The sequence below is a fragment of the Dermacentor andersoni genome, chromosome 6 (assembly GCF_023375885.2).
Source record: "Dermacentor andersoni chromosome 6, qqDerAnde1_hic_scaffold, whole genome shotgun sequence".
Lineage (NCBI taxonomy): Eukaryota > Metazoa > Arthropoda > Arachnida > Ixodida > Ixodidae > Dermacentor > Dermacentor andersoni.
In genome coordinates, this window is record NC_092819.1 from 57,710,001 (window position 1) to 57,730,383 (window position 20,383).

The 20,383-nt window shown below is 49.2% G+C and overlaps 1 protein-coding gene across 3 annotated transcripts in view; it reads left to right on the top strand.

The window, feature by feature from the left end:
- Positions 1 to 20,383, top strand: part of LOC126522802 (GATA-binding factor 2-like) — a 299,824-nt gene that overhangs the window by 203,486 nt on the left and 75,955 nt on the right. For all 3 annotated transcript variants that reach the window (XM_055066564.2, XM_055066566.2, XM_055066565.1), the window contains exon 2: positions 8,561 to 8,900. In XM_055066564.2, coding sequence (XP_054922539.1) covers positions 8,720 to 8,900 — 181 coding nt within the window. In that variant the 5' untranslated portion in view covers positions 8,561 to 8,719. The remainder of the gene's footprint in view (positions 1 to 8,560; positions 8,901 to 20,383) is intronic.

A 20,383-nucleotide genomic window follows, 5' to 3' on the forward strand; every position in this document is an offset into this window, starting at 1 on the left:
TAAATGTTCCGTGTCCCATTTCATTCCGTGAGCACTACTTCAAGCAGAAGAGAGAAAATAAATTGTTGCAATATTTTCTACAGTAATTACACTGTCACACTATAAGGCTATAAAATCCTGACCGAGCAAACGTTTATGATCTCAAAACAACTAAAATTGCTCAGCCACTCGTATTTTCAAAAAAATTCTTCAGAGTGCTAGTATATAAATGCATGGCTATTGCATTTAACCTTGCGTTTTATCGTGTCGCTATCAGGAGGCCCACGTCACGGAGGGCGAATATATTGAGCCACATTAGTGGGTGTTTATAAAACGAGAAATCATTAACAACTTTTTCTCAGCGCACCATTCATGTGTATACGTTTTCGTCTGTGTGTGTTCAAAGTTAAACGCCGAGCACAGTTGCTGTAAAGGACACTGACTGATATGCAACGTGTTGGTACCCGCCGTTGTTGCTTATAGTGGCTATGGTGTCGGCTTGCTAAGCACGAGGTCGCGGGATCGAATCCCGGCCACGGCGGCCTCATCTCGATGGGGGTGAAATGCGAAAACACCCGTGTACTTAGATATAGGTGCACGTTAAAGAACCTCAGGCGGTCAAAATTTCCGGAGTCCCCGACTACGGCGTGCCTCATAATCAAATCATGGTTTTGGCACGTAAAACCCCATAATTTCAACGTGTTGGCCTGAAGATGAACAGTATATACAGATGAATGTTGGCTAGACATGTCCCTCTGTAGAAGCGCTGGCTCTATACACTTCAGCTTCCCATAAATCCATGTCACCATCGTCTTGCGACTCTTGAATCTTACTTGAATAAAGTGCATACGGAATATTCGTATTCATGGTAGACGTTTTATGCCCGTTTACGTCTTTCAGTAACTCTTGTATAGGAAGCTAAACGGTGCAGGAAGCATAAAAATCACTTAAAAACATGGAGACGTTATAAAAAACATTGTGTGCCAGAGAGCTGCGTCGAATTCCTCCCAGGTTCACGTTATTGAGCCGGCGTGCCACGTCGCAGAAAACCAGAATTTTTCTAACCCTCAGTCACGCGACAGTTCTTTCTGTTTGCGTCCTTGCACGCATAGCGTCTATCCGTGCGCTGCGCTTTTGACTGCAAGAGTTGTTTCTTGATCGAATTACGTATTCCGCCGACTTCTTGCGACAGTCAGAAAAGGACAGGCGCACATATTAAACGTCATGCTCCTTGAGACTGACACACTACAACGAAGCTTCCTAAGAATACTCATAAGCAGGCGCAGCTCTAGAGTTCTGTTGCGTTGGTCCCGAAATCAGATACTCCCGATTCTCTTCTCTTTCGCGTCTCCTAAATGTCTATTTTCGCTTCAACTCTCCGGCGACATAATTTAAAACGTCGGGAGCACTGCGTTGTCGCGGTATTATATAACTTGCCGGGGCGTCATTCAGTGCTCATTGACAGCATATAATCATTTTCTTTCTTCCTCTCTCTCTCTTTCTTTCTCTTTTATTGACTCGCCTGATAGAAACCTACGAAAATGTTAGACATATTGAGTTGTAGTTGTGCTCCGCTACAGTTACTGTAGCGAGAGATTTGGTATTACCAATACCATACTAGTAATGTAGAGACACCCAAAAGCATCACGTGATCACTAGGAACGCAGTAGTTACCGATCAGAGAACAAACTCGCATACAGCCGGGTGTGCGCGGCACTAAATGCGCCACAAGTTTTCCTGCCGCACAATGTGGTAACTTTGCCAGCGAACGATCGCATTTATTGTTTTTATTGTGACGACACTTGGCAAGCGCGAAACCGAGTATGTTGTGTCGTGTCCGCCCTTTCCGCCGCATATACACGGCCATCGCCGTCAGGCCACCTCATCATCCTAATGGTCCCTACAGATAAATACTTGTTTTATCTAGGGACCTTACGTCATTCTCACCCTCGATCGCTCTGGCAAATAGAAATATCGGGCCATTTCGTCCGAAGGGCGGATCGTCGACAGCGAGTTCGGCATCGTGCTCGAACTCCTCGGATGCGCGGTTCTAACTACACCCGCGGGTGCGACACGTTGGCGCGACCCAGCACACAAAGCAGCTCCTACAGCATGTGCAAAAGGAACATTGCCCTCCGCCAGCAGGCGTCTCACACTACGCTGGCGTGATCAGCGCCGCCGGTGGCGCTGGCAGCGCTGTACCTCGATGGAGCACGAGATGGAGCCAATAATCATACAATACCCTGTGCCCATTACAGCCGCTGGTGACCGAACTCGCACTTTGGCAGCAATGTCTGAAGTTTGGTCGTGCCCGGCAACGACAGTGCTGTCGCACAGGCGGCCACATATACATAGTATATATACGGCGCTCTGCAGTGTGCGCGCCGTGATTTTGCGCCTCACGAAGACTCGTCTTCGAGAAGCGGTGACGTTTGCGCACGCATTTCGGAAGCCACGGCTGACATCGCTGCATAGCGTCCAAATAACCATGCATGATGCGCGTTCGAGTAGAAGAAGAAATTGTTCATGAGAAATTGACGGTGTCAGTTACGCGACAGCCTGATGCATGGTGCCGCATCGCGGTGTCGCGCTTTAGAGGAAATCGCGGCCCAGGCCTGGCTGATTTTATTCATTTATACTTTTTTCGGTCAAGCTTTAGGCTGTAGTATACGTTACACGGGGAGTCACATTATGAGGAGCGTGTGTTTTAAGTATATGGGCGCTTTTTTTGTCCTGTTGCTCGTCCTTTCCCATTTCCTCCCCTCCTTCCTATCTTTCATTTCTGTGTTGCTGCCACCTCCCTTCTGAAGTGTGGGCAGGCGTTGTGCCCCTGTGCCGGTGGCAGTTGCCAGCCTGCTCCTCGCTTTCCCTTTCCCGTTCAATGTATATATGTTTTCAAAACAAATAATAATAATAATAATTTTGGTGCACCGCACGCCTCGAAGCGGGGCCCCTTGTTTACAAGCACGTCTGTCGTCCGCACACGCTGCTGCGTGCGATGTACACATTCTCCTCGTTCCACAACACGCGTCACTTTCAAAGTCGAGCTTCATAAGAGCCGTTGCGTGTCTTCATTGAAGGGCATATAAACACGACATTCGCGTGCCCTTTCAACACGCAAGGTCGGACGCTCCCGCAGACTATATACGCTCGCTGCACAGGTAGGTCTCTCGGCACGAACCTATATAGAGAAGCTTACACGTATACGATAGCCTTTCCCTGCGGCGAGTGAGTCTGTAGTACAAAACGCGCCGCGCGGGGGTCTGCCGCCAGAATCGCTTATGCATACGCCGAGCGTGCCCGAAATGCGGGCTCTCTCCTGACATGGATGCACAAGAAGTGCATGGGTCGCGTGATACGGGGTCACTCGAGATGGAGACGCTTCAACGCCGCGAGCGGCGGTGATTTATCCTCAACTCGTGTCGGTGTGTCGTCGAGATTGTCATGTTCGCATATATATACACGTATACCCCTTCGCTTGCTTTCTCGTATGCACGCTGTCCTGTTCTCCTTGGTCTTCGTGCGTACGTCTTTAAGCGCGAGAAGGAATGCTCTTCGTTCTCGAACAGTTCCGGCAAATTGCCTCTCGTATACATTTGCGTCGGAGGGACACTTACTTATATGCGGACTTTCTCTAACGCGGTCTACAAAAAGAAAAAAAGAAACAAAAATCCGCCGTGTACACGTAAATGTAGAGTAATATAGACAAGTCGTTTCGTGAATTGACAAAGCATCTTGTAACAGGCAAGCTGGTTTCCTCGCGATTATTCTCAGACGTTCACCTGCATGTATATCAATCACTATGGTGTGACGATCCTGTATACTCCTTTTTTCTTTTCTTAAGTATACGGCGAACACGAAAAGTTGTTGCTGCGCACGTTGCATGCGTAAGTGTTGTTGAACTGCGCTGATGGGACGCATGCAGTGTAGAGGCGACACAGTAAGTATAGGAAAATCTTCTATGCGTGCGCTTGATCACGAAAACCTTGCCATTCAGTCTGTGTTGGAAGAGCGCGCTTTCAAGACTTTCTCTCTGCTAATATTTTTGGTGGAAGAAGAGTCTGTTAGTGACAAGAATAGAGGTCATGTATTTCCATTTTCGAATTTGCTGTCAAATAGACGTCGACTGTGACGTCACTAAGAGCTCACGTGCAACTTCACCACATCCATTTTAACTGCATATCCTGCGTAGTTTGTGCGCGAGAAACCAGGGCCCGTATTCACAAAACCTTATTACGCTGAAAGCGTTCGTGCCAGCCAATAGTGTTGTAGTACATGTTATTACCGAAGGCAATCAGCCAACCAAAGACAGTACTTACGAACGAAAAGCTTTCTGAATTAGGACCCAGCTGTATTCTTTGTTCGTTTTCCAACACAATGCAGTGCGTATTACTTTTTTTAATTCAGACGAGTATTATCAGGAGAATGTTGACAAAATATATGCTGTCACGACTTGCTGGTATGACGAGTTTTGAAGTGGCCTCGTTACTTCGATTTCAATTTTACGTTGTGGTGTTTTTTTTTTTTTCTGGCACGCCAAGCTTCCGCTCGCTTGAACACTCACAAACACTCAAAAATTTCAATTTCGAAAGATCAGACTGTCGATAACAAGATTAATCTAATAACCTGAACTCGTCACCATTTATTTTCGATCGAATACGACGGAAGCTTCGGCTAAATATCGAAAAACGTGGACTTCTAGCTGCTGTCTGCTTTGTTGCTAACGACAACTTAATTCGTCTTTAATGGTTTCGATCGTTGCTATAACTAGCTTGCTGTGCGGTTTTGTTAGCTTCGGAACACAAGGAACTGTACGTGGCGGATGTACATATAGCGTGCTTTCTTACGACAAATAGAAACACACTTGTACCTGGCGCTTATATGGTGATAAGTGGAACCAAATAAAAGCGCTGCCTCATCGAGGGAAACGTTACGAGTGCGGGGGTACAGCCCTGACAGATAGATTTTGCAATATATATACTTAAGCACTTTTTCCACTCGTGACCAGTGTCTTCGAAGAAACACGGAACTTTGCGTACGATCGTTTGGAACACCCTGCTGTTGTCTTCTAAATGTGCTCACAAAAAGCCTTGGCGAACATCCGATGATCGTATAATCTTGTGCCATTTCTTGGGCGCCGATTTTTATAGAGTGGATGTATGTTGGTGTCGATAGAAGTGTACTGGTGCATAAACGCTCATCCTGCCCAATGAACGGTGTTGTTATACGCAAGTATGTTGTACCAGAAATGTCATACTCAATGTAAATTATACAGCGCTAGACGTACCAATAAATAGAGTTTTTGATTTGTTAGCAGAATGTTTTTTTTCCAGATGTAACTTAGGTTTCTCAGATTCTACAACCGATTCCTACACGCGCTGTATAGTCAACTGAGAAGTCAGACTGAGCAATTTAATTGTGCAAGATCGGCACCATAACCACAAAGCAGTTTTGTGATGCAGACGGTGGCCGAATTTTTTTTTTCTTTTTTTTTAGGGGGCCGGGGGATTTCAGTGCGCCCAACACAGCATCGCTAGAAATACAAAATTTCAAATAAAGTACGTCATTTTTAATCTTCAGCTCCGTGACGTTAAGCCGTTATAGCGACGCAGCACTATAGATTTACCGTGAAGTGGGCACCGATTTGTATGAATAAATAATAACAAGACGCCGACTTTCATTGCAATTATAATATTCTTATCGTTAAGACAAACCCTAAGTGAAATTAATGGCTCCCTCGCTATATATGGTTAAATGAGGAATGACCAACATGCACCTTGGCTTCTTTTATTGTCTCTCTTATTAGTAGACGTTTCATAAATACAAAAACTTAGCCAACGATGTGCAGTCAACCGGCAACACATCATTGCACGGACATCGTTTTGTCTGGCTGTTTCAGCCATCCATGGCTTTTGGTTGACCAGAGAAAACCACGGTCAAACAGTGGTTGTTATTATATTCCTGAATATGTTATATTATTTGATGGTTATATTATTGTTTACCATTAATTAAAACGGTCTGTATAAAATCCTCCTGCGATGTTTTTCTTATCGCATACATGCGATGTGAGTGGTCGCTTCGAGAAATATACACTCACTCCTGAAAGCATCTCTGGCAGCTAAGAAAGCTGTAACTTGTAGTAGTCACTACAGTGAAACACAGTTTTAAAAGAACGCGTATAATGTGAATCTTGTCATATATGGAATCAGTAGGTCCCTGCTAACGTTATCAGCGTAATCAATTTCGGATATAACGCACTTCGAGCCATCATATACTACTGAAAAATATTCGCTGTTGTTATATAACCCGCAAAGGCGGCTGTGACGGTCCGAATGAAACTTGGAACAAGGTTATTTTTCTTTCTCGTACTGATCTTAAACGCAGTTCACTCGGTCGTGGACGTATTCAGACAATACGGGCTCATCACTGTAGCCTAACGGAAGCCACTCCCATTATAAAGCAATTCTCAAGTACACCGAGTGCGACCTATAGCGTATACAACATGTAGAACACATGGCGGATAGTTAATTGTCAAACTTGTGTCGCCTCGAATTCGGGTACGAAGGAAATGTTTGTCCGGTATATGGTTACACGTTGCGGCCACTTTCATACAAGTCGTGGACAATGGGGAACCACCAATGTGATGCCGTTTCTCCAGCGGCTTGCTGGGCTATTCTACACTGTGGGCTTGTAAACGATGTTTGCTTGAATTCCATCCAACTCCCTGGCCCCATGAAATTATTTCTGTTGGTGGTGGTGGTCTTTCTGTTTCTTTTTTCATCCGTGAAATGAAATTTTCATTTACTGATATAGGCACTGTATGCAAAAATGTTATTATAAAGTTGCCTTTCACAGCAATTTCGCTAACGTTATTTATGTTTTTTTAATTTTATTAATGTTATTTTCTATGCTCATTTTATGTGCACATAGGTGCCACAGGCCTTGTAATCTTCTAAAACTTGTAGCAGCGATTGTAAAATCGCTCCTATTGGGATAGCGATCGTGCTGCCAAAATCAATATCTCCTTCGTAGCCCTGCCATATATGTCCCTAGGTTCAAGCAACCAATGGGACACCTGGCACTTATTTTTTTTTTCTCCATATTCAATTTGAAACAAGTTCCCCTGAATTCGCTAATACGCTGGTTAGAAAATATTGCGACAGCGTACCCTGGTATGTTGAATAAATTTTTGCGTATCTGGCTTGTTGCTGCCAACGAGTTTGATTGTACTACCTCGACAGTTCGATAACGCTCCGCATACACTCGCTCAAGCTGCGATTTCTCCTGGAATCAATACAGAGCAATTATTATGTTTTGAACTAAATGTTACGAAAGCTTCAACTCTCACACAACTCACACGCACACTTACATGCGTAGTGCCAACTTTAGTTCCAATGTGTCATTGACCTTACCCATCGGAAACTGCCAAGTCCAGTGCCAAATACGTCATTTTCTCTCTATATATATTTTTTGTGCACTACTACACACGAATCGACACGACTGACCGATCAAATAATAGTTTGAAGGATGCTTATTGAAACTGTTACAAAAATCTGCTGCAAATGATGTCGCTGTATTGCCATATCCGTTTAACGCCGCAGGAATACTAATACTTTTGTACGGTTTTGCCCGCGTGCGCAAACTGTTAGAATGTCCCGTAACTTTCACGCGGTTGCTTTTTTTACGCCACTCTATTTGTATTCGTACTCGGTTTTTTTCGTGGTTGCTGCTTAAATCTGAGATATTAGTGAAACTTGGTATACCACTTGCTGCATATCTGACTTCTTTATCAATTACATTAATTTAGAATGTCCCCCAGATTTCTTTCAAGATTTTTTGACCTCCTACTGCACTAGGAGATATTTAGGATAGCGATAACGTACGTATCAGAGCGGATGTGTGCCAGAATACGTGAAAGGCGTATACACTGTGTTTTATGAAAGCACGCTGTAATCTTTTCACGTATAGTTTCATTTAACCGCTGACATGAACGTGCACATGCAACGAGCGATACATCGTCAGACAAAATGTGTCATTGTTTTTTGTTTTTCTTTTTTGGAAGGGAAGAGTTTTCTTACAATGCAAGGCAACAGCGTCTCTTGTGCGTTAGATTCGATCGCAGCGCCAAATGGTGTCATTGCCAGGGCTCTCTATTCCCGCATAGACGCCTTATATATCTGTATTCCATGACACACTTTCGCGATAGTCATGCCTCCGTTGCGTTTAAATTGGTCTATCTGCTTCTACTCCGTTCTGTGCTTAAATAAGTGAATAATTAACCTGTAGCACTTCCAGAGGAAACGGTCGTTAAATCATGTTGAATAAGAAGTCGCAGCCTAATCAGGATTCGAAATGACTCGCGTCAAGTGCCTTCCACACGTATACCGCCTAGTTCGCACGGCTAGATTTTTAAATCTTTACTAACGAGTCCGACAAGTTCAACTGAAATAGATTTTACACCATCAGTGAAAGTGCATTTACAATAGGGGTTGCGCCGTACAGTAGCCCATCCATTGGCGCGAAAATGGCGGCAAACGGGACCTCGTGACACTGAGAGTACGGTTCTCTCTCGTCTCTGCAGGCGGCCAGCAACGCTAGCAGCGCCGGCGTCGTTAGCAGCAGCCCGAGCCTGGTGGTCAGTAGTAGCCACCACCACCACCACCACAGCGGCGCTGGCGTCGGCGGCCACGGTGGCGTGAGCGGCGGTTGCCCCGCGCTGTGCCGCGCGTCGCGCGACGCCATGGAAGAACAGGCCGGGCCCTGGCCCGGCTACGAGGGCCGGCAGGACCCGGCCGTGCTCGCCCAGGAGGACATGGACATGTTCTTCCACTCGCTGCAGGACGGCGCGGGCCCCGCCGCCGCCTCGTCGTACTACGGGAACCCCGCAGCCAGGGCCGTCCACGGCTACAGGACCGCCCACCGTGAGTGCCCGCTCTTCTGTTACAGATACCTCTTGTGAGTGTGTACAGGCGCGGCCACTGCTAGCGGGAACACGAAGCCCACGGCATCACTGTGCGGAGTGCCCCACCACCGGCGCCTCGTGAAGTCTTGCGGCGCAGGCGTAATCAAAGCGATTGGCCAAAGACCCGGAGAGTCGTCTGCTATACAGCGAGTAGCCTGCCAAGAGTTGACGCGAGGCGCCGGGGGTGGCGCTCCGCGGAGCGCTGCCACGGGCTCTCGTGTTCCCGCTAGCAGTGGCCGCGTCTGTACAACGGATGGCGCAGCCTCGAGTCGAACGGACCACAAAGTTTTCAAAGGGACGCGTTATTCGGTTTATGCTGTAAGCCTTGACCGAAGGAACCCTTACACGCTTTTACCATTCTCCATCGTGAAGGGTAATTGCACCCTTCACGACGGAGAGTGGTAAAAGGGAAGCGCAGTCGAGGACAGCAGAAGACTGGGTGGGGGTATGAAATTAAGAAATTCGAGGGCGCTAGCTGGAATCGGTTGGCGCAAGACAGGGATAATTGGAGATCGCAGGCAGAGGCCTTCGTCCTGCAGTGGACATAAAACAGGCTGCTGCTGATGATGGTGCTCGTCAAGGGTATAGGTGCATAGCGGAAAACAATGAACATTAGTAGACACTTTCTCATTGCGTGTACTTGATGAACATTCAAGATTCATGAACTGAAAAGGCTTGAGAATCTTTGTATGGTCATGGCAAGGGTATAGGTGCATGGCGGGAAACAATCAACACCAGTAGACACTTTCGCATTGCGTATACTTGATGTACATTCAAGACTCGTGAACCGAAAGGTCTTGAAAGTCTTTGGATGCTCATGGCGTCGACACATATCACCAATACCTTTAGTGCCGTACCTAACACAGATGAACGATGTCCTGTCGTAGGGAAACAAAGTTATTTCGCAAGTTCCTATACAAACGTTCAATGAAGCGTCACGCGTCCACGTGCACACTGCAATTCGACACTTGCAGGCGCTTACGGTGGTGGTTTCAACAGCATGGCCGCGTATTAAACAGAAAGCACGTACGAGGTTCACCATTTCGACGACGCTACATCATATACGTTGTATAGCTGTTTGCAGTCATCACTGCGCCGATCGTTCCATGAGAATCACGGCTTCTGGGTATATATAACTAACTGCTGCACTGTTACAAACAGCGTGCGCGCTCACGATTTCGCCCCCAGGGATCCGCAAACGATCGACATGTGGAGGAGCGAGAGAGAGAAATAAAGAGGAGGCGCGAGCATGCATTTCTCGCTCATTTATCTGCAGCGGCTGCGCCAACGTGTGTCCCGTCCTCACCCCTCACTAGCTAAGCATACAAGGAGACCCCAGCGTTCAGCTTTTTTTTTTTTCTTCTCCTCTCCGTTCAAGCAGCAGCAGCGCCTGTTGGTTTCTTTCGAACTAAGCCACGACGGCGCATTTCGGCGTATGATAGGAGAGCAACTTCGCGGCCGAAACGTCTTCACGAGCGCGCGGGGGGTTCCGCAGCACGCGCTGAAAAGGAGATTGCAGACCGACACACGATCAGCCAATTACAGAAACACGTGGTCCGAGTCGCTCGTAGTGTATAGCTTGAAACGGCGGTTGCGGTGGCGCCGCGGCTATACGAGCTTGCCGGGTGTTTGTTACGAAAGCTTGGTCCAGGAAACGAGAGGAACCTCCGCTCTCGAAGAAGAGAAAGAGGGTGTTGAGTAGAAGACCAGCCGGAGGAGAGCGTATAACGCGGGAGTATGAGGAGGCTAAGACGAAACACCAATGAAATAGCGTGTAGCGTTATATAACGACGGTGCCAGCCTTGCCTGTCTCGATCGGCGGGCCTTTTTTTTTTTTTTTCTTTTTTTTCCGGAACACTCTGCCAGGCGCTTAGAAGCACGCGAGCAGAAAAACACTGAGGACGCAAGCCCGTTGGCTTGTACCTCGCTTCCGACGCACGACTGCGCGCAGAGAGAGACCGTGGTGCGCAGAGGCGACCACTTATGTATGGGGGCAGTGGACGTGACTGATGCTCGCATTCGGCTCGCCGGCCGTTGAGAGGTAGGCTATATAGCAAAGTACCGATAAAAAATGGCGAGCGCTGAACGGCGAGGCACAATTAATATTTGTCCAAAAGAAAGTAAACAAAAAGCAATACAATGGGAGTTGGGGGTAATGTGGGGGGGGGGGGAGGGGGTATCAAAGGAGCGTGATCCGATCCAGTTTCAAGCCTCCTTGATGACCTTCCGCTCCATGATGTTTGCACCCGCTGCTGTTGTATCGCGATGACGGCACACTGTCTAACGGCAGACGCGAAAAAGAATGCCGACGGTGCTCCATCTCACCGACTCCGAGGAGTGCGGCGAAGGCTGTAAACGCTTCAGGACAAGGAGAGTGATGATGACTCCTCTGTGTCGGGAGTAACTGCTTGACGCGCATTTAACTCCTTTTTACGAGAGTTCACGTACTCCAACGGATGAAGCACACTCGTGTGTGACAATGTATAAGTATGACAAGGACTCTGGCGTGACGGAAGGATTATACAGCGGCGCGATGCCAAAGTCAAGATGTCTCCTTTTCCGTGGTACTCAGCCGGCTCTCGTCACCTCGCGTAGCTGTCGCTGGGTTGCACAGAGCTGTTGAGACGGGAGTACGAAACGTTTAGTTCTTACGCATTTCAAGTTCGCAACAACAGATTGGCATTTAAAACATATATGTCTATATATAAACAGATTTAGGGTTGTTTTCCACCTATACGCATTTCCGGCGGTGCTTATAGCATGGTCAATGCGCAGCTAAACCGAAGGACGCGTCGACGCCGGGCGACGCTGCGATACGTCGGAAATGCGTTCCATGTGGTTGCCACGTGGCTTATAGGAAAAATAAAGCCGTTTGGAATTGGTGTTGGCACATTGTTTCGTTCGAGTCGAGTTCGCACTCTCTCATACATAGTGCTAACAAGCACGGCGACATCTTGTGGCATCCATCCCCGCACCTCGCAACGTCACAAGGCCGGGAGGGGGGGGGGGGGGGGAGGCTTGGGTATGCGCGCGCTCTTCCAATTCTCTTGGCTACATTTTGATAATAGTAGCACGAAACGCAAATAAGGAGCACCTCGAGGCATATCGAGGCTCGGCCGCGCGCTCGATTTGGCTGGGTGCCTTGGGAAAGCCTTCTTTCGATTTGAAACACCACACCAGCGCTAAGTGGAATTTTATATGCGCTCCAAGGGTAACTTGTCTACGTCTGGTCGGAGGGGTCCGAGGGAGCGGTGCCATCTGCGCATATATAACAAAAAGAAATTATTTATACGATCTGTATACGGCCTTCTTGTAGGCCGCCTTGCCGTATACTGTAGTCTGTTTGCATTCATACAGACCTGTATAGTTTCCACTATGCGAAGTCTGCAGAGACTACCCCTAAAATGCGTACAAATCTGCCGCACTTAAAAGTATGTTTCTAGCCCGCAGACTTGCGAAGGAACTGCAGTTGCGAAGAATAACCAACGGGGACGTTAGCTACCAAAATCTTTCCGGTGCACCGCCGACAGACAATGTGTGGACTCTACAGAACAACATTCGTAGATTTCGCGTATATATAGACCGTCGAAATAAGTTTTCCGGAGTCCCACGTGGTCATGCATAATCACGTACCAGGCGGCAAGGAAGGACCTCAACCGTCGTCGCGGACATCCGCCGGCAACTTCGTGCGTCTCTCTCTCTCTCTCTCTCTCTCACACACACACACACACACACACACACAGACACACACACACACACACACACACACACACACACGTCTGTCCTCCTCCTCCCCACCGCGAGAAGGAGGAGGGGGTCGAGCGAGGCGAGCATGGGCGCCCGCCGACCGACACGCGCGTTCGGCACCGCGCGCACGCAGAGCAAACGCGCTTGTGGTCACGCGCGACCGCTTGAGCGGCCTTTTGTTTTCCACCTGGCCAGAGAGGCATTTCTGATGCAAATGCGGGCCACGCCGTCGCCGGCGGTGGCCCGCCGCGCTCTTGTGTGTGCGCGCGCGTTCGTTGGTTTGCTGTGTAGAGCTTCGGCGGTGTACACCCGTCGGGGGAACCACCACCAACCACCGCCACCAGCGACCACCGCGGCTCGTGCAGCGCGAGCCGACGTGGGCCCGCGCTGTGGTGCTCCACGCGGTGCGGCCACCGCGGACAAAAGACGCGGTGGCGGCGGCTGCGACGAGGCCCGCGGCATTCGCCAAACAACGCTACGCGTTCTTGTCGGGGCCGAGCAAGCGTGCACTTGCAACCGCGTTCCTCCCTCCCTCCCCCCCTCCCCGCCCCCTTTACCGTCAACTACAACGCACGCTTCCCCGCCATGACTCGCCTCTCGGTCAGATGAGAAAGACTGGGATGTGAAAAAGCAACAAAACATAAAAATTAATACATTAGTAAACAGACGAACGCAGAATTGCTAAGAGGTCTCTGAACTCGAGCATCACAGCCATGGCTGTCTGAATATGCTTACATGACGCGTTTAGTTACTGTTGGATTGCGAAAGAAAAAAAAAAGCAATACGAAGAAGACAGGCTAGCAACATTCAAGCCACTCGGAATACGCACTCGTCGCAATCCGTAAAATTTTCACGGGCCGAAACAAAAAAAAAAACATTGTTATTTTTGTTTTTGCTTTGTTCCTGCCGAAAACGTGTGCCCTACATGCCAAGCAACCTGTTTCAACGTGGTTGCCCGAACGCGGCAGCACAAAGCGGTGAATTTTTAACGTTTAGGAAATGTCCGTTCTGCGGAAGCCAGTCTGGTCTCTCTAGAGCGTGATGGGTACGGAAGAATGCACGGTCCTGCGCAGCTATCCTGAAAGAAGTACATCAATGCGGCAAGGCGGCAACAAAGCGCGACTTCTGCTTCGTACAGCTGTGTCCGATGCTGCATTCTCAGTCATGCATGCAGGATGTCCAGGTATTTTAGTGCGCCGACTGTAAGAATTCGTGAATCGTTAACCCCGGTAGCACATAACGAATTGAGCAGCAAGTGCTCGAATTGCCTGTTCTCGTCGCGAGTTTGACTCGCACCTTCTTTATTCTGTTCTTCAAGCTGATATTCATCTGAGTATCCTTCTGCGATGAAGTATCCGATTCCCGTTTTCCGTTGACGAAAAAGAACCACTTTTCAAAAAGAAAAAAAAATTCTTACGCGCATATCAATTGCACTATAGTGAACGAGGCATCGTGTGGTCACAGTGGACGTGGTTGCACCGGGTATATGTCGCGCAGATGTCCGCGCAGCGGTCCTCGATGACGCGCACGCGGTGTGTGTCTGCACGTCCGTCGCTCTGTGCCGTGCAGCTATGGCTCGGCGACCACGCACGCGGCGTAGCTACGGCGCCCCGAGCCTGGCGTGGGTCCTCGCGGCGGAGGCGAAGACGTCGCTTGCACAGTGCAGAGGCGACCGCGGCCTGGCATAAAGACGCGCGATCGCTATCTCCACCGGCCCGAGGGCTTAATATACATTCGCCGCATTTACCTCCGTCGTGGGGAGGGCGCGTCCGCCCGCGAAGAGAACGCGTGGCTCGCTGCTGCGATGGCTGCTGATGTTGCTTGCCGCTGCCACGGCGCCCGCGCGAACGGCGCCCTTTTCGAGTTCACGGAAGCGTCTCTGCAGGTGCTGCAGCTGCCTTGGCATGGTCCGCGCTGGAACGTCACGAGCCTGCTCCTCCCGCCACGTGACGCGATTGCGCTTGAGATTTCGCTCATGTGCGACGCCCCTATGCAGCTGGTGCGCGTCAAATGGGTGTCCGCCACGTTTTATACTATATAGATGCTTGTGTTTCCACTGGATGGGGGGCGCCGCCATGTTGAGCTGTTACGCGGACGAGTGATGTCATATTGACGGGGTCACGAGGCACGAGACTCATTCGTACATCAGTGCAAACCATTTTGCGCGCATACGAATCGACTGTAGTGTACTTGCACTGGGTTGTTAGAGACAGAAAACAGTATACCGTTTTTCTGTTGTTGTTTTTAATGCCCAAGATGGCAACACTCAAAGAAACGCTTTCATAATATAGTCCATAGGCTTCCCTGCGAAGTATCTTGTGCGTCTACACGGAACGGTATACTGGGAGGGAGGCAGGTGTTAGATTTGACCGCGTAAGTTTCCCCGCTGTGTGGGTGACTGGCTTTCATTGTCATTCAGTGTAAAGCAACATAATTTCCAGTGAATGTCGCAGAAGTTCACTTCCCCGGGTGGGGCGACATCGAACGTACCTTTGTGTAGAGCCACCACATTCCTGTTCACGCATCCCCCAACCTTGCGTTTCGAGTAATTCCTGCTTTACCAACCATGCAGCTGAATTCGTTCTCATCTCGAATCAATCCTGAGCTCGTAAAAGAGGGAGTATTCGATATCGGAGTTCATTCTACATAGACCTCTCGTATGTCAGATGTAGTAAACACGTGCACGCCGCTCAGGACCTTTAACAGTCCGCGAATTTTACGCCTTGCCAATGCTGTTGAAACGACCCAAAACGATGCGCCGGGCTCGTTCGATTACACTTCAACGAGCTCTCGGGTCGCTTGAAAGTGAAACACAGGCTATAACCTCCTCCAAGGAAGCTCGGCTCAGAGCCACCGCTTGTTCCTTAACACGCGCATACATCTAGCGAATAGGCAGATACACCGTGTTCGCTGTGCATACAGCAAAGCGACGGCGGAAAGGTTCTGAAAACATGCAATGAGAGAGAGGGAGAGAGAGAGAGAGAGAGAGTGCGGCGTCATTCCGGGGGCCTAAGCTCGCGGGAAAGGCTCACGCCTTATCGCGCCTTGCCATCATGCATATCAGTGATGAGCACCGCGTCCCCCCATCCCCCCCCCCCTCCTGCCAAGCCGTGGCAGTGGTATTCCAGACCGTGTCAGAGGGTGTAGTGGGAGATCAAGAAGGGAAGGAGGGGTGAAGGGGAAGGGAAAGAGCAGGAGTTAGTGGGAGCTGCGCGCGAACTCCTTGGCAGCAAGGCGCCCCGCCGGGAGCAACAAGAGAGGAAGGACTGGGCCGCGGGCTGGCTGGCGGATCCTGCTGCCGCGCCCGGGCCGCGGTTCGCCCGACGACTCGCGGTCTGCTCGTTTTCTCGCCGCGCTCCGGCTAATTGGCCTCGAGCTCGAGGCGCTGCACGCGGGCATAAACACGCGCGCTCCTTCTAACCAGGTTTCCCGGCCTGATTCAATATTCGAACGCACCCTCGCCCGTCCACTTCCCCTCGTTCTAACATTCCCTTCGCTCCCTTTTTTTTTTCTTGTAATTATATCTTTTTGTCCGTCCTAATAAAGTAATAACGCTAACAGGCGGAGGAGACCTCTCCCGAACATGCGGTGTATATACGCTTGGCTGGTCGAGCTGTCTTGTTTTGTGTTTTTTGTCGCGCCCCTTTCTTTCGCTCTTTCATTAATATTGTTGTTATTATTCGCATTTTTTTTTTTTTCGAGGATGAGTGATCTCTCGCGCAAAGTGAGCGAAGAAACCCTTGTGGAAGCGAGGGCCTGCATTCTCGTAAACGTTGCCTTCGGGTTTCCCCATCGCGTCACGCGGACGGTTTTCTCGATGAGTGCTAGCTGTTGCGGAGGGACTACGTAATATGCGTGCGGGAATAAGGAGGGCCGAATTTGGCTTCCTCGCTTCCCGCAAGAAGCGTTCGCAAGTCCAATTGCATGGCTGATCGTCGAAACGTCAGCTTCGACAAGCGTTCTCTGATGTATGCGTACATTTCCGCACACACTCCTCTGCGACTTCCTCGGACATTTAGTGCGTGTGAAGAGAGTCTTGATTCCACAGTTGGGCCGCATGGAAGAGAGAGGTGCCCGCTGCGTGCTCTCGAATCTCACGTTATATCCTGTGACAGAGCGAAATTTTCCTGAAGTTTATAACGCTCATCGTCACTAGCGCCAGCCTCATTTGGTAATAAGCCCAGTGAGGAGCAGAGCGTTTTCTCCAAGGATTTTTAATTAACCGTTTCCTCTGTCAACCGTTTCCGCCACGTGCCTTAAAATTGCGTAATCTCATCAACCCATATATTCTCAGTGAGGCCCTCTAAACTGCCTCAGTTCGGTTTTTAGAGCGCGTTGTGTGGTTGAGTTTGATTTTTGTTTGATTGCCTGCATGTGTCTTTAATTCAGCCATTCTTTATTTATTTATTTATTTATTTATTTATTTATTTATTTATTTATTTATTTATGTACTGCATCCTTCGCCTTCTCGCATGAAGCAGCATGTCAAGCCTTATTGTTTTTATACATTCACGTTCATTCGTGTTGCACATTCGTAATATACACATTCCTTATATACATTCGTGTTTTCATTTCGCGATATATTGAGGCAAAGAATTTGAGACTGAAATTACCTCACCGACTGGCAGAGGGAGGGGAAGTAAAGGAACGCACCGCCTGCACCGCCCGCAGAGGGAGGGGAAGTAAAGGAACCCTGGCATGATGAGCGCCATCGTAGCCAGCTGTGGAAGAAGACGACGACGAACGCGCCAGTGGCACAAGCCATTGCTGATGATGATAGTTTTTGCTCGCACACAGGAAAATTTCACGGAACCCTAGCCATCAACAGCTTCGCTGTAAAAAAAAAACAATTGGTTGCGTGATTGTACATATCGTCCCTAAAAGATTCCCCAGAGCTGCGAAGTATTCCCATACCCTCACAAAGATGTGTCAGGCGGTCACATCATTTTGCGATGCCGCGCAACGTGGGAGTGTCAACGCGGCGTCTCGCGGAGTGGTGGACGCTCGGGCGCCAATACGCCGTACAGCTATTCAAAGCGCCTACGTTCTGTGGCAGCGAGTATTCATTCATTCATTCACAAGTGGGCAGCATACTACCCGCCTTCTACCATCAGCAGCAGCAGCTGCTGGTGCTGCAACTGCGAAAACGTGAACACAAAAAATAAGAATGTATATAGAAGGAAAGATGAACTTCTAGGGAAAATTCCATAAATTATATTCTCACTGAGGGCGGGTTCCAAGAAATAGACGGAGGGCGTCGTCTCCGCAAAGCTGTAGGCGGGATGTGTCTCGAGGCGTTCACAGCGAAGAAGCAAGAGCTCACGATATATTTATAGGCGCCGTGGCCGGGGAGCTCTCGCCGTATAGTGAAGCTCGTCGCGGGCCAGTCGATAGCGCGGCTCTTGGCAGCATTTCAAAGCCGCGCGACGCCAAATACTCCAGAGGAGCTTCCGAGAGTGGGAGCTCTAAAAAAAGAAAAAGAAAGAAAATGGTGAGATAGAAGAGAGACTGAAAGAATGTGCTGTGTAATGACAACACTGCAGGCCCTGCCAGCAGCTTACACACGCGCGCGCGCTATTGGGCGCCACCGATCGCGTCGCGCTTGCATCAGATTCCGAGCATAGCCGTACGAAGCCGACCTAAACGACAACAAGATGAAGGACGCGGCGCGTTAAAATAGCGCACAGAGAAACGGGATCGGGGTGGCTCGAAGTAGCTTCAAAGCGTTGCAGCTATTTCGCACTCCGCCCGACACTTTATCTCCGATTCCTATCGTTCTCGTCACTCTCTCTTGATTGATTGATTGATTGATTGATTGATTGATTGATTGATTGATTGATTGATTGATCAAAATGTCCCACCGCAACTCTGGGGAAGTGAGAGACGCCGTACTGCGGGACTCCGGAATATTTAATGTCCACTTTAATGACCGACGTGCATTAACGTGCGTGTGTGTGTCTTGTGATCCGACTTTAATGATCGACAGAAACAGTACAGTTTCTTTCTTTCTTTCTTTCTTTCTTTCTTTCTTTTTTTGCGCAGAAATGTGTGCATACATTTGTTGCGTGTAAAAAAGGTTCATGGCTGACAGATTCAACACCACGTTATGTATTCGCGGCGTACTGCATTCACATTACGGCATCCCAGTCAATAGAAACGGTGGCCAAACAAGGAAATGACGGTGCTCTCTAATTTGTTCCTTACAACTATTTTTTTTTTCTTTGACAATGTAGATTTTTTTTTTTGTCCTACAAGATGCCATGCGCATGGCGTTTCCTGCAGTATAAAGCTTCCCGGGTTTCAAGCAAGCATTGTCCACGCTCTCCTGTATAAGCTCTGCCGTTACTTTCTTTCTGCGCGCTTCTCCTATCAGTTCACCTACGTCTTCAGACCGGTGGAAGCACACAACCTTCAGCGTATACAAGAGCAGCTGCAGCATCTCGCCCGAAGCGCCAGCTCACGCATCACCTCTTCCTCTAGTGGTGCAATATCGGGGCGGTGCCAGAGCTCCCGTCAAATATTCCTCACGCTGCGGCGACGGCGGCCAAATCGCAACTCAAACAAGGCAGCTGCTTCGCTGCGCGTTCGATGAAGCGAGGAAACAAAGAATGAGCAAAGTAACAAAACTATAAATAAAAAAAGGAGCACTCGTAGTTTTCGTCATGCAGTAAACTCAAGATCGGGCTCACTAGTACCGTGCAATGAGACGTAGAGGTTCACGCAGTTTCTAACTAGAGGCCACAGTGCTGTTGTTTTGAGGCTTTGATAGCGCTCGTTCTTTTCTTTTCTTTTTTTCTTTTTTTTTTTGACGCGTTTGAGGGCTACATTTACTATGCAGGCGTAGCATTTAAAGATCTAATTTCTGCACGCACAAAGAGGTGTAAATGCTTACGTACATTTAATTAATGCTACAAGCGTGCAGCAAAGGCTCGTGATGTACGTTAACTGTATCGTTTTGTTGACCCTTTATTTAAATACCCTCAATCAGTGTTGTCCCAAATCAGAGGTTGGTGTAAGGGAAGCCGGCGGTTTGTCAGACATTTATTTGACTGCCTTTTTCGCCAACCCTAGATGACTATGTGTTTTCTTTTCTTGTCAAAATAGGTGATCCGTCTAAGAGTGCACTTAACTATGCTGTAATCATTGACCACTGAAATTAGACAGCGAAAAATGGATCTGGCCAAACACGCGCATCCGTTTAACTCGCCGCACAACCACGTCACATCGGGCCCCCCATACTTTACTGACGCCGTCCTCTTAACTTCGACAACACTGCACCGTTTTTTCTCTTCGCGCAAGGTGTGTACAGTCCAGAGGCGCCGAGTTCTCGCGTTCGCTCAAATCCGGCGCCGCGTCCGGTCCAGGTACGCACGCGAGATGCTGCCTCCTCCGGGCTTCCAAACCAAACAGTGCGTTGTTCGCTCGCTGCGGGGAGACGGGGTAAACGCTGAGTCTACTGCGTGCCGTCCCGAGGTGTTGCCTCCCCTCCCCCCCTCCCCCTCCCTCCTCCATCTACCTACCCTTCCTGTGTCGTAGCTTTTCCTCGCCGGCAGCAATGCACGGTCGTGGTTGCCCCGCCGGCACTCCGCGTGACGCGCTAACGACCACCTGTCGCCTCGGCCCAGCTACATGGACGCGCCTGCCCCCGCGTTGACGCGCCGCGCGTGCGTTGGACTCTCCCCTCTCTGTGCCGCA